At 39.1% G+C, this 14456-nt stretch overlaps 1 protein-coding gene across 1 annotated transcript in view; it reads left to right on the forward strand.

Annotated features, from left to right (window-relative positions):
* Positions 1-14456, forward strand: part of LOC117291293 (tyrosine-protein phosphatase 10D-like) — a 29576-nt gene that overhangs the window by 12920 nt on the left and 2200 nt on the right. Inside the window, exons 17-29 of the mRNA XM_033772928.1 lie at positions 613-879; positions 1859-1996; positions 2595-2711; positions 3736-3859; positions 4694-4761; positions 5786-5897; positions 7108-7273; positions 8426-8516; positions 9534-9610; positions 10086-10220; positions 11423-11545; positions 12605-12753; positions 13913-14048. Coding sequence (XP_033628819.1) covers positions 613-879; positions 1859-1996; positions 2595-2711; positions 3736-3859; positions 4694-4761; positions 5786-5897; positions 7108-7273; positions 8426-8516; positions 9534-9610; positions 10086-10220; positions 11423-11545; positions 12605-12753; positions 13913-14048 — 1703 coding nt within the window. The remainder of the gene's footprint in view (positions 1-612; positions 880-1858; positions 1997-2594; positions 2712-3735; positions 3860-4693; positions 4762-5785; positions 5898-7107; positions 7274-8425; positions 8517-9533; positions 9611-10085; positions 10221-11422; positions 11546-12604; positions 12754-13912; positions 14049-14456) is intronic.

Here is a 14456-nt window from a genome sequence, read left to right on the forward strand (position 1 = left end):
CCCTGATAATATGCATCCAAACAGCAGACCCTCAGGATGGTGGCATCTGACTTAACAGAACCTCAGCTTGGAGACCAGCTCCGGCTTCAGCATCGTCATCAGTTTTGGAGTAGTGTACATTTTGCACAGTATTTCCAAGGCCAAAGCTGGAAACGGAGCTAAAGCCGAGGTTTGGGTCAAAAAAAAAACACGTAAAAATATGTTTGCTGGTACCTGCCGTCCCAAAGTTGTCTGTTATCCTTACCCTAATTTTGTATTTTTAAATTTTGTAATCTGTGACCCTTATGATTTGTATTCACGTATATCCTGTTCATGTATTGAAACTCCACTGTCCGCCAAGCCCACTTCACACAAATGTAAGTAGTGAAAAACTTGGCTGTGCATGCAGCACATGCAAGACGTTCTTAGCGGGTTTTTTTCCCCCTATACCGATGGGTCATAGATCCAGCTACGTCAGGCTTCACCAATAGAGGGCACTCCAATAGAGTGTTTGTCCATTGAATGTTCAATAATCGCTAGGTAGCAAAGAAAAAACTCCAAGGATGTCTTGCACCAAGACTACACGTCAATAGTCTTGGTTCATTGATTATAATTTGTATAATTTGTTTACAGAGCCTTCCCCAGTGACTGCGTTTGAGACCCCCGTCGTCAGCGCCACATCTATACAAGTATCATGGCAAGATGTCGATGGAGTCAAAGATGAGTACATTCTCTCGATCCAACCAGAAGACGGCACCCTTAAGAAACCCGGTCCCCTCGACACCACGGCAGTGTTCAACGATCTTAAGCCTGTTACTTTGTACACAATTACCGTGATAACCCGCAGTGGGCAGCAACAGAGTGATCCTTATATGGAGGAGATCCAAACCGACCCAGATAGTAAGTGTCAACAACATTTTCAAGTGATTTTTTTCTTCTCCTTTTAAAGGGATATGATGCCTTTTGTAGATCAAGTATTTGGCCATGAAATCAATCCCCACTCACTGGTAAATGAAGAAAAAGTAGCTAAGCACAGCCAAAGTATGCTTACCAGAATAAGGTCACCAGCCAAGCTACCATGTCACATGTACAAATTGTGACTGGTATCCTGCTCGTTGCTGGATGGAGTTTTATTATGGTCCACAGGCTCAAGGCCGGTGATTTCAGTGTCGGTTAAATTGCAGTTTTTTAACACCGATTTTTGTACACGACAACCGAATTCAGGCGCAAAAAATAATACTAATATCATTAACAGTTGTCAGTATTACCATACTGATTTTTCACAGGCCATTAAATGTCATAATGATGTTTTTAAAATTTACATTTTTATCTGGACGGTTGCATTTTTGACATGAGTTCTAATCTTGTTGTTTTGTTGGGAAATGGACATTGTACAATTTGTTCATGTACATTTTGAATATTGCTGTACAATGTTGTTGATTGCTAAGCAGAAAAATGTTAAGCAATATTTTCTGCTGAAGCAGCTCTATGAAACTTTACTTTACTTCCAGTACGCGCTAATCCACCAAACAGATGCTCGAACTACTGGGGGGATAAAACATATATGGTACGACCTCTGTTTTATACCCTACTTTTTCAGTGCGTATTGTGAAATGTCATTTTGTCACGCTCCGTATACGGACAGTGCAAAAATTACATTCTGAACTTTGTGCGCGTGAAATAACGCTCTGAAATTTTAAATTTTGCGCATTGCAAGTGAGACTGGAAGATAAATTCCGGCCTCGTTGGATATGGGACGCAGAAGCTCTATATTTTTTCGTATTCCACTCGCGCTTGTGTGATAACTTATAATAGGCCCTGGATATTCAGCCATGACACTCAAATTCTAACTTTTGTGGACTTTTTGTTTGCCTTGCAGAAGCAGACCCACCAACTGATAAACCTTCGAACCCATCCAAACCATCGACAACCTCCTTTGAGGTGGAGCTGTATGAAAGCTATTTCAGTCAGGTCAATGGAGACATACAGAACTATACGGTCATTGTGGCACAGCAAGGTATGGGCAATAATATATACACATTACCGAGTGGTTTAGAGCGTGGAATTCAGGTTCTGTGGTTAAGTCATCGGAGTCTGGGTTCGAATCCTGGTCATACTACTTGTTTCCTTGAGCAAGATGCTTTACTATATAATTGCTTCTCTTTATCCAGGGGTATGAGGGGGGAACCTGCGAGGGTAGAGGTTGATTCTGTGTTTGAAAAAGCCACTGGAGCACAATGGCTGTAAACTCCCCAGGGAGCTGAGAAAGATTAAAAAAGGAATTGCCCAATAACCAGTGCTAAAGCGCATTGAGACTTTATTGTGAAATGCCCTATACAAGAACTAGTTGTTAGTATTGTTGATATTTTGCAATTTCGACCATTTATTACATATCTTGAGAACAAAGCAAGCTGCAATAAAAAACAATCAGCAGGGTCGAACTCGAACACCTAGTGTTTGTAAAATACATTCCTAGTAATTCTTCTTCTTATTATTAATGTTCCTTATCACATTCAAGCAAATTATAAGGTCACAGAAGTCTCAAGGTGGTCAAGACCAACTATGAATATTCATGTTTTATTCAAATTAAATGCAAATATACGTTTTGTTGACAGCTACTACAATCCCTTCAGTGCCAGACCCAGCAGCGACATGGTCAGCTGCCCAGACTCGGACGCCTATTCCTCCGTATCAGGCCTTTGTTGCTCAGGCTTATCCCTTTCCAGCTTCAGGTAGGTCGGGACTAAATGCGCTGTATTATTACCGCGTCAGAGTGCTCTATAAAATATTTGTGAGAAAATAGAATGGGAGACTTTCTGGGACGATAGAGGGCAGCAGACTTACCGGGTAAATCCATTGTTCTCAGAATTTCGCGCATGTTCAGAACTACGTAAACAATGGAAATTTACCCGGTATGTCTGCTGCCACCTAGCGTTGGAAAGTCTCCCATTAGCTGTTGCAAACAACTTACGTACCAACCAAATGGACCGAGAGTATAATTGCAAAAAAATAGTTAATGGCCTGACGTTTTGACCCTAGCAGAGTCTTTCTCGAAGGCTAAATGACAACACAACAAACCAAAATATTTGTATCACTTCCGGGGGTATAGTCATTCATACCCAAAACACTTATTAAAGACTGGAACACATTTTTTTTGTTTACCACCACAGACATCAAATCCATCGTGGACAATAAGACTTTTAAAGGAGCCGTTACATCCCACCTCTAAAGCAACTTATAACTACATCACAACAAAAGTGACAGACCGGCGATTAAAACTGTGCAGGATGAATTGTGTATAGCCCCGAAAGTGATTAAAATACTATTGAGAGCGCCCTCACATGGTCAAAATTAAGGTGCATTCCTAGAAGGCAATGGATACCTTTGTTAAATTGTCAAAGACCAGTATTCTCACTTGGTGTATCCCAACAAAATGTACCAATAAACAAATTTGTGGACATTTTTACTCAATTGGTGGTCAAATTTGCAAGGGAATAACAAAAGAAAAAACACCTGTGTGTGCACAAAATAAGCAGTGGTGGCGCTACAAAGTGAGACCATTTGCCCCCCTCAAAACATTGTTTGAATCCTTTTCCACGCCCCCCCCACACACAAGTGTTTAATTGCCACCAACCATGGACCGTCCTTTGTTCAACTCTTGTCTTGACCAAATTGGACCACATTGTTATTTATTTTGATGTAAACAATAGAGTTCCTTCAAAATCCAATGAACTTTTCTCAACTGATTTGCTCTAGCTTTATCTACTCGTAAAAAGCGGCAAGCATCATCCCCTGTGTCTATTCAAATCGGTGTTGGTGACTGCAGTCCAGGCGATGATGTGTACTGCAATGGTCCTCTAAGAGATGACACCAGCTACATGTGAGAATTCCTTTTTTTTTCTTTATAATAATAATAAAAATAATAATAATGGAAAATTGTAAAACAGCATATCTAGGTAGGGACTGAAAAACCCAATCCCCATAGTACCCCTGGCGGGATTCGAACCGAGGTCCTAGAGGTGGAAGGAGAGGAAAGATACCACATCGCCAACCTGACCAACAAAACATCTATGCAAAATGCATAGTTGTGCATTAAAGAGATAGTTGATTTGCCTGTAAAGATGGCTGACGTTACACTTTGTGGTGTCAGATGGGAACTATCCTTGTTCTGTTCCAACTTGATAATCGTCCCAACTAGAGTTGTCCCAACTTTAGTGTTAAAGTTGGGGATGCCTTACTATAGTTTGGACATGGTTGAGATCGTCCCCCCATAGAGCTCAACAGGATGTGTGATTGATCACAGGATTGCTTGTGTGTGCACATATTCGGTACCTTGAGGAGACCATGGAGGAAGGAAATACATTTCTCCTTGTGGAGATCAAGGACAAAACAATGAGGAAAATACAAGGTCTCCAGCAAGGGGGAATTATGAAGACTGTGGTGCTCCACAAGATTGTTTATTTGTTATAATAAGTATCAATGGGAGGCTGTTAAGTACAGGGACAAAGGAAAGAGTAAAATAATGCTCCTCAGCGATGCATTTTTGAGAATGTGTGCTCTGTGTACAATATAGGCCTACTGCAAGCCACACTATGGTTGGGATGCCCCCACTTTAACACTCAAGTTACGACCCGTGCCAACCATAGTTGGGGTGATTGTCAAGTTGGATTTTGAAAAATAAAAAATAAAAAAATCTTCCCTGTCGTCTGTGCAGCTATCTCTTCAGAGTCTGGAACAAAGCGGGATATACAGACAGTCCATTCTCTCGGCCAATCAGAACAGGTATGTTAATTAGCAACCCTTTACAGTCTATTCTCTCAGCCAATCAGAACAGGTATGTAAATTAGCAACCCTTTACAGCCAATCAAAACAGGTATGTAAATTAGCAACCCTTTACGCTGCTTGTCACACCTTGGGGGAAAAGGTATTGCCAAAATAAATGATGTATTCCCGATGCTATGATGATTACATACGCCAAGCGGAAAACCGGCTGATCTCAGAGCCACCAATACTCAAAAAAGAGATTTTTTATATGGTTTCACCGAAGACCTTACGTACTCATGATTAAACCAATTATAATTATTTGAAATCCCTGCGGCCAAATTATGAGATTGGTACTAGCCGCCCATCAAAATGCCCCCTGCTAATTTGTTCTGCTTTCAACAGCTTTCTTGGCCCCATTTCATAGAGCTTCTTAAGCACAAAAGGTAGCCACAAAATTATGCCTACCAGAATGAGTTTGGCAGCCAAACTATTGTGCCACATGTACAATTTATGAAGGGTATCCTGTTCATTTTTGCTAAGCAGAAATGGTTAAGCAATAATTGTTGCTTAAGCATCTTTATGAAATCGGGCCCCTGAAGTCAACCAGCAACTTCGTTAACTCCTCATAAAGATTAAAGCCATTGGACCCTTTCGGTAAACAGTATTGTCCAACGCCCACACTTCGTGTATCACAAATAACAAACCTGTGAAAATTTAGGCTCAATCGGTCATCAGAGTCGGGACAAAATAACGGGAAAACCCACCCTTGTTTCCGCATGTTTCGCCGTGTCATGACATGAAAATAAATCCGTAATTCTTGATATCGAGAATTGATATTGTTTTACTGTTTTCTCAAAAAGTAAAGCATTTCATGGAATAATATTTCAAGAGAAGTCTTTCACCACTACCTTCTGTAAACCCTGTAAGTTATTTGTAAATCTGTGAGCTTTTATTTTTTTTTTCTGTACCGAAAGGGTCCAATGGCTTTAAATTTCTGAAATTTTTGAGATGCTATGATATTTTTGTATATTTGTTTTAACAGCAAATGATACCACGTTGGAGGTGGGTCTTGGTGTTGGGATACCTCTCACTATCCTCTTCATTGTCTTCATTGTGCTGCTTCTGCTCGTTATAAAACGTAAACGTCAACTCCAGTAAGAAACCTCTCTGTCTTTCTGCTAATAATAGTAATTAAATTATTATAACTAATTCTTATAGGGCGCATTTCACATTGGGTGCGTTCGATTCGCTTCCCTGGGTCGACACTGGTCTGCCCCCGGTACGTTCGAATAGCTTTGACGTCATTCCAGGGGCTCACCCAGGTCAGCCCCAAGTACCCTGCTTGTGGAGTGGGTCACTTGGGGCTGGCCCCAGGTGCATGACGTCACCACAAGAGGGTGAGTGATGGTTCGATTAGCTCTTGTCAGGGGCTCACCCGAGTGAGCACTGCGGGGTCGACACAAGGAAGCTAATCGAACACACCCACAAACCGCCTCAATCGGCTTTACATTAATGTCCTGGTCATTTGGCCAATAACATCCCTTTGATCTTTCTCAGCTCCCTGGGGCATATACAGCCCTGAGCTGTCGTGGCGTCCTGTAGGCTTTTTCATACACAATATCAACCTGTACCCATTTATACCCCTGGGTGAGGAAAAGCAGTAAAGTATCTTGCTCAAGGACACAAGTGTCAGGACTGGGATTCGAACCCACACTCCGATGACTTAACCACCAGAACTTGAATTTGACGCTCTTAACCACTCGGTCATGAAGCCCTAATCCCTCCCCGAGTTGACTTAGTCCACTTTTACCACTTTTTAGATTTACTTTATTAAAACCCTTTCATGTCCCATCTATTTTAGTGATAAATTGATCATAGGCACTCCTTCATTTATAAATTGCTTCTTTTGCAAATGGCGACCCCCAAGAAAACAGGTCACAAAGCACCCTCAAGAGCCCTGTTTCACATTTTGAAAACTGTGTGGCTGTAAGTTCTTGAATTTTTTGTTTTATAACTATTTTTCTTAAGGGATTTGAACTGGTCGAACGCGTCAAATTACTAGCACAGGAAGCTAGTGTATCACCATTGAATCTTTTTAATGATGAATATCTCAAAGTGTGTAAAATGTGTGCTTGCCTTACAATTAAAGCATGCGGATAAGTTTTTTAACAAAAGTGAACAAAAGTATCCCTTAAGACAGAAGTTAAGGTCTAGCAGAATGCTACTTCGAACTTACCCTTTTAATCTCTGGACGTAAATTCTCCTTTCAAAAGCATATAATATTTAAGGTATATATATGTTTTTAGTTCTCTGATGTATTATTCCAAAAAATTTTAATTTCAAAATTGCCTTTTCCGTTGACAGGAGGGGAGCTTCAACCACTGCCTATGCCAATGAAGCTTTTGCAAATGACGTGCAAGTGCCATTACGTAAGAGGGGAAACTCGAGACCCATACAACTGGAGAACTTCCCTGAGCATTACCGCTCGATGAAAGCAGACTCGGACTACCTCTTCTCAGAAGAGTATGATGTACGTACCTCTTATACATACCTCACATACAGACCTCAGAAGATACGCCGTGTTCAAATTGATTACTTCAGCAGTGGCTATGGCTAGGGCCCAATTTCATACAGCTGCTTAAGCGAAAACTGGCGCTTCTCAGATTTAAATTTTGGGGCATAAAAACGGATATCTTTTTGAATAACCACATTACTTCAAAGTAAAGTGATTCTCAAAAAAGCTTTATTCTATCGAAAGTTGGTGAAGGCTTCTAACCAACAGTTTTGATTGCCATTAATTTTAACAGTGATTAACAAACATATACCTTCCCTTTAAAGACCCTGGACACTATTGGTAATTGTCATAGACCAGTCTTCTCACTTGGTGTATCTCAACATATGCATAAAATAACAAACCTGTGAAAATTTGAACTCAATTGGTCGTCGAAGTTGCGAGATAATAATAAAAGAAAAAACACCTTGTCACACGAATTTGTGTGCTTTCAGATGCTTGATTTCGAGACCTCAAATTCTAAATCTGAGTTCTCGAAATCAAATTCGTGAAAAATTACTTCTTTCTCGAAAACTACGTCACTTCAGAGGGAGCCGTTTCTCACAAAGTTTTATACTACCAACAGCTCCCCATTACTCGTTATCAAGTAAGGTTTTATGCTTATAATTATTTTGAGTAATTACCAATAGTGTCCACTGCCTTTAAGACAAGCAGATCAGACGTCTAAATGACATGTGATCCCCCATTCCTCTCACAACCAATGCTTCTCCCAAAAGAGATTTTAGATATCTTTGTGTCTCCTAAAATTCCACTTCTGTTACGCTTTAATAGTTGGAAATTGTCAAAACGTTGTATCCCATTTAAAATAGACTGGATTCATAGTTTTTGATTTTTTTTTGCAAAACCAAGATAAAGCATTTTTGCATTTGTGACGTTATGCTATTGTTATCCCCATAAACCCAAGTCATTACTTTCTATTTATCATCATCATCATCATTCGTCAAAAACTTGCATCGCTAGCCGCCTCCTCCTCAAATTTGTAATGGGGGGGTGCATTCCTGGAGTGGGCACCATAACTTGTTCTCTTTCAATCGTTTGCTCTTCTCAGCTTTCCTGCACTTCTACCACTACTTATACCTATTATCGTATTTCTTTTTTTTATTTGATCAGGAGCTTCGTCCAATCGGCCGGGACCAGTCAACCGAAGCGGCACTTCTAGACGTGAATCGCAGCAAGAATCGATTCGTAAACATTCTTCCTTGTAAGTAGGGCTCTACTTGCTCATACCCTTTCCTTTTTATGCCAGGTTCTTTCAAGAAAATTACCAACACTTTCAGACTTTTAAACAAGAGGTGTACAAAAGTCAACTTTCAAGACCGGAGGGCTCTGGACTCTGTCGACTAAGCCATGGAGATGTGACATGTGTTTCCTTGAACAGGACACTTGACTATAATTGCTTTTCTTCACCGAGGAGTAAATTGGCAGAGATGAGAGTGTTCATATCACTAATTGAATAAGGGACTTGTCACATGAGGCAAATTATCCAGTTTAGTAGGATTTGAAACTTTGCATGGTGGAAATAAGATATAGAAGAGTTTGCGGTAACACCATGTAACTTTGCATGGTGGAAATAAGATATAGAAGAGTTTGCGGTAACACCATGTAACTTTGCATGGTGGAAATAAGATATAGAAGAGTTTGCGGTAACACCATGGTGTTACCGCAAACTCTTCTTTATCTTATCCAGGTAACCAACTGCAGTGCTTGCTGCCGGACTACTTTGGTAGCACATAAGTAATTTTCCAAATAATGTCTTATCCTTCTGAGAATAGTATGTGAATATATAAATGTGAATGGATTCTCTTCTTTGAGATGGAACTGGTTGCCGGTAAATTGTCTCATGTGACATGACCCTAAGGCTTTTCATACAGCATGGTTTTACCAAACCAACAGCGAACGTGCCACCAATAGACCGATCCATTAAGCTCCGCCCTTTTGCGTATTGAACAATCATAACGCAACGAAGGTCCGACAAATCAAGTAAGACATGCTTGCGCGTTAGCTTGATGCGCACGACAGAGTTGTGCAGAAAGGCATTGGAGAGGCTCACGTGTTCTTGCACACATGTGCATTGTGGGCGGAGCTTAATGGATCGGTCTATTACAGGAACGGATAGTACAAACAATTATTCATATACCCTATATATGTATGTACATAGTTAACAATACAAATAGAATAGAAGTAATATATGACAATTGACCTTTGACCTTTGTTTCAGATGACCACTCAAGAGTCAAGCTTAGCCAAGTGGATGATGAAGAAGGATCAGACTACATCAATGCTAACTTCATTCCTGTAAGTTGCCATTTTAAGAATTAACACTTATTAAAAAAGAGAAGGGGTTCGCCCCGGTGTTCTTGGGGTGATTTGCTGCGTATGGCACCACAGCACCTTGTAAACCATTACATGGTGCTATGTAAAAGGAGTAGGTCTCATAATTCAAACCTAGTCCCACATACCTTGCAGGAAAATACTGAGTGTTGAAGCGCCTTGAGCATCACCGAGTGGATAGGGTGCCACACAAGAAACCATATTATTTTTATTATCATGTTTAAAGACACTTGAAACTATTGGTAATTGTCAAAAAGCCAGTCTTCTCACTTGGTGTATCTCAACATATGCATAAAATAACAAACCTGTGAAACTTTGAGCTCAATTGGTCGTCGAAGTTGCGAGATAATAATGAAAGAAAAATATAGATACAATAAGTACATCAAATAATAGTTTGTTGATTCAAAAATGAGCTAATGTACCTTTTTTGCTCCTCAAGGGTTACAATTCTCCCCGGGAATTCATCGCATGCCAAGGACCGTTGCCAGGGACTGTAGATGATATGTGGAGGCTAGTCTGGGAACAGCGTGTATCCACTATCGTCATGGTAACTCAGCTGGTCGAAAAGGGCAGAGTAAGTAACCGAGTCAGTACGGTGTTTTTTCATAAAATTCTTAGCTAAGGACTGTTTTGCAAAATTGGGATACAAAGTTTTTGCTTTGATACCACAATATATTGGTGTTCAAGAGTGTGTGTTTGGAAAAACACTGTAGGACTTATTTGGTTGTGCGGTTCTGACCAAGTGCTAAAAATACTGGACTCTGATTGGCCTGTAGTCCAGTGGTATTTCAGCAAATAATATTAAAGGAACATTACAGAATTGGTTTCTGCAAACAAAAAAGTTGCTGGCAGTGTAAGCATTTTATGTAATCCACCATATACATAAACTGACAAACCTGTAGAAGTTTGAGATCAATCGGCCATCTGAGTCACGAGAGAATAGTGAAAAACCGGTTACAAATTTTGCATTGCATCGATGGCAAAATAAAAATGAATAAAACGCTCACTGAGCGATAAACTCCAAATGCGAAGTTAGATTATTTATTTTTCATCAAATATGACATTTCAGACAGAAATATTTCAAGGGATGTTTTTCAACTATCATCATCACTAGACCGTGTAAGTTTAATGTAAATCTGTGATCTTCACGATTTTTGTTTCTTTCCAATTCTGTAACGTTCCTTTAATAGTCTATTAGGCACTTTATACAATTGTTTTCTACTTGCACCAATGTCGGCCTACAAAATAATTGTTTATCAAATTTTCTCTCGAACCTCTATTGAGCAAACGTTTCCGTTTCACTGTTGCTTTGTTTTCATTGGCTGTGTTGTATGCAAAGATTACCCGGTAGTCTTTCACGATGCTTTTCCACAAATACTACAAACGGGTTTGAATTATCACCGTCGGTTGTCTTCAAGTTGAACATAAGTTCGATAGGTAGATTTGGGTGACATCCGAACATGAGGAAGAATGGGGCATGACCAGTTGAGTCATGGCGTGTTGCATTGTATGCGTGGGTCGTTGGTCCAACATACCTCTTCCAATCTTGTTTGCGTTCCGGTTCTAGAGTACTAATCAAATTTAACAGAGTGTGGTTAAAGTGCTCCGTTTACCCATTTCCCTGTGGATGATAAGATGTAGTTCTGCTTTTCTTGTTACCTGTAGCTTTGCAGAGTTCACTGAACACACGAAAATAGGAAAATATTTGCGGATCTTCCAAAAAGTTATATGAGAAAAATCCAAACTAATTTGTCTATGTAAATTATTTTGTTTAAGGTGAAATGTCACAGGTACTGGCCGGTTGATGATGAGCCGGTTTGTTACGGTGAGATCTTTGTTACTCGTTTATCTGAGAAAGTACTCAAACAATGGACAGTCCGAGAATTCGAACTACAAAAGGTAAGACTCAAACTAATCGTTGTGGTGTTTGGGGGTATTTTTCACTGTATTTTTTCTTCCTTATCATCTTATTTTAAAGTTATTTTTCATTTTTTGTTTTTACCTTTCTTTTATGCCCTTGTGTGTGTATTTTGTATGCGTACCGTACGTGTACTTGTAATTTTTATTTTTTTTCTGTTTGTATATTTATATATTTATATATTTTAAAATGAGTAGGGTAGATGGCCTTAGCTTTCGATCCAAACCGGACCATCTTCAGAGACATCATTTATATATTTTTGTATTTCATATATTTTTATATTTTTATATTTTTATATTTCACTTTATTGTTGTACTCTTTAGGACCAGCTGGAGAGGAGAGCCTCGGGACTGTGTTTCTTTTTAGGCAATCCTTCAAGCTCCAGTTGTTTCCTTTTCCTTCCTCTGTATTAATATTGCTTATTGCTGTATTGTTTAATGTTTTACCTTTTAAAATGATATTTTTCACAGGTTAGTTTCGTTGTATGCATCTATATTTATGTTGGATTAAATCAAACAATCAAACGATTCAAAAAAATTAATTTAATATTTGTATTATATTGTTAGGAAAGTACTTTTTAACAAAGAAATAAATGTAAGTAAAATGTATTTAACAAATCAACAAAGCACACATGAGAATAAATTTTGGTCTTTGTTTCTGTTAAGAATTTTGCCCAACTGACGTTTAAGTTATCATTAAACCTTTTGTACTGATTTCACAAAACAGAACATGATTTTCAAATGGGGCTTCTATGAAAATAAGCATCCTCGACCCAAGTTTACATTTTTTTCCAAATTTTTATTTCTTGTGTTATATACAAAAACTTAATTGTATTTGTTTAGAACAAATTTCTATGGATATGTTTTTTTCAAGAATTTTTTTTTCAAGAATTTAATTTGAATTCTGTAATTAGCCGACCATTAAGTTTAATACTTTAATTAATAAAATTATTATTATTATTATTAGTAGTTTTTGCCATAATGTGGGGAAAAAAACTTGATCTCTGTCCAGTATTTAAACATTGTTTTTATTTCATCTAGGGTGAGAAGAGCCGTAAACTGCGTCATTTCAACTTCACAGCCTGGCCCGATCATGGGGTGCCAGAAAGCAGTGAGGGCATCCTCCGTTTTGTACGTAACGTTCGGAACCAGATTCCAAAAAATAGACGTCCAACGATCGTCCACTGTAGGTTGGTATTAGAGAATGGCATGCATTTAAATCTCAATTAAAAACCCACCTCTATCCTAAGTGGCGCTAATTGGTATTATTGTTAATTGCATTGTAATTGTTTGTTCAATGTTTGTTTTTCTTTGGTTGCTTTTGTACGGCAGAGATATAAGTGTGCATTTATCACTAAGTTATTAAAGGGACGAGTTGCCTTGGATCGGTCGAGTTGGTCTTTGAAAAGCGTTCTGTAACCGTTTGTTATAAAATGCATATGGTTAAAAAGATGTTTTAAAAGTAAAACACAATGATCCACACACATTGCCCTCGAAATTGCGTGGTTTTCCTTTTACTTTGCGAACTAACACGGTTGGCCATTTATGGGAGTCCAAAATTTGACTCCCATAATAAATGGTCGACCGTGTTTGTCGACGAGGTAAAAGGAAAACCACGCAATTTCGAGTGATACTTGTGTGGATCATTATATTCTACTTTTAAAATATCTCTCTAATCATAAGCATTTTATAACAAACGGTTACAAACGCTTTTCAAAGACCAACTCGACCGATCCAAGGCAACGTGTTCCTTCAAGGGTCTTGTCACATGAGGCAACTTTTCCAGGCAACTTGGAGGCAACCAACCACAGTGCCTGCCACTGGACCACTTTATGTACACATGAGTAATTTTTTTTTTTAACGTCTTCTGATCAACAAGATACAAATGTAAACGTTCGAATGGGAATACCTTTTCTACTTGGAGATCGCCTGGAATTGATTGCCTGTAAATTTCCTGGTGTAACATGGCCCTTAGGGGCCTTGTCACAGGAAGCAAACATTTGCAGGCAACTTGGAGGCAACCAGCTGCAGTGCATGCTGCAGGACCACTTTCAAATGTGAATTAGTTTTCTTCTTGGAGATCCCCTGGAACTGGTTGCCTGTAAATATCCATGGGTCGATTTCACAAAGAACTTGGGACTAGTCCTAACTTAGGACCAGCCTAGGAGATACCAAAAACTTTAGGCTAGTCCAAAGTTAGGACGAGTAACTCGTCCTTACTCGAGATAAGACTAGTCTTAACTCTTTGTGAAATCCATCCATGGTGTGACAAAGCCCTAAGTTTACTGCACCTTGCAACATTTTGCTGTTGTTTTCTAAAATGACAGAATGTTTGTTTTCTTGATTTAGTGCCGGAGTTGGAAGGACGGGGACATTCCTCAGTCTTGACCGCATTTCTCAACATCTCAAGGAGAATGAGTTTGTGGATGTGTTTGGTATTACGTCTGAAATGCGCATGCATAGGAACTACATGGTGCAGACAGAGGTAGGACGCAACTAGATTTCTCAAACACCTTTTTTTTTAAATGTTTTGTTCGGTAATATTATGTTTGATAATGCTCCTTATCTGGGCCCAATGTCATTGAGCTGCTTATGTAAAGAATGATACTTAACCATATTCTGCTATTAATAGATTTTAAATTTGCATCGGGGATAAAGAATATTAATTTTGGTTTTACCCCAAAACCGATGTGTGTTAGCACTGTATACTCGGTACCTTTCTCGAGTTTTGTGGAAAAAAATCTCCGGCATATTTATACCCGGGTAGAATATTCCTGTGATTCTTTTCTCTGAACTTCTGAAAGTACTGAACACTCAGTGCTAACACACATCGGTGTGAGGTTAAAACCCAACTTATTATTCTTTATTTATCCCTGCTGCAAATTTAACATCT

Source organism: Asterias rubens, chromosome 6 (genome assembly GCF_902459465.1).
Source record: "Asterias rubens chromosome 6, eAstRub1.3, whole genome shotgun sequence".
Taxonomy (NCBI): domain Eukaryota; kingdom Metazoa; phylum Echinodermata; class Asteroidea; order Forcipulatida; family Asteriidae; genus Asterias; species Asterias rubens.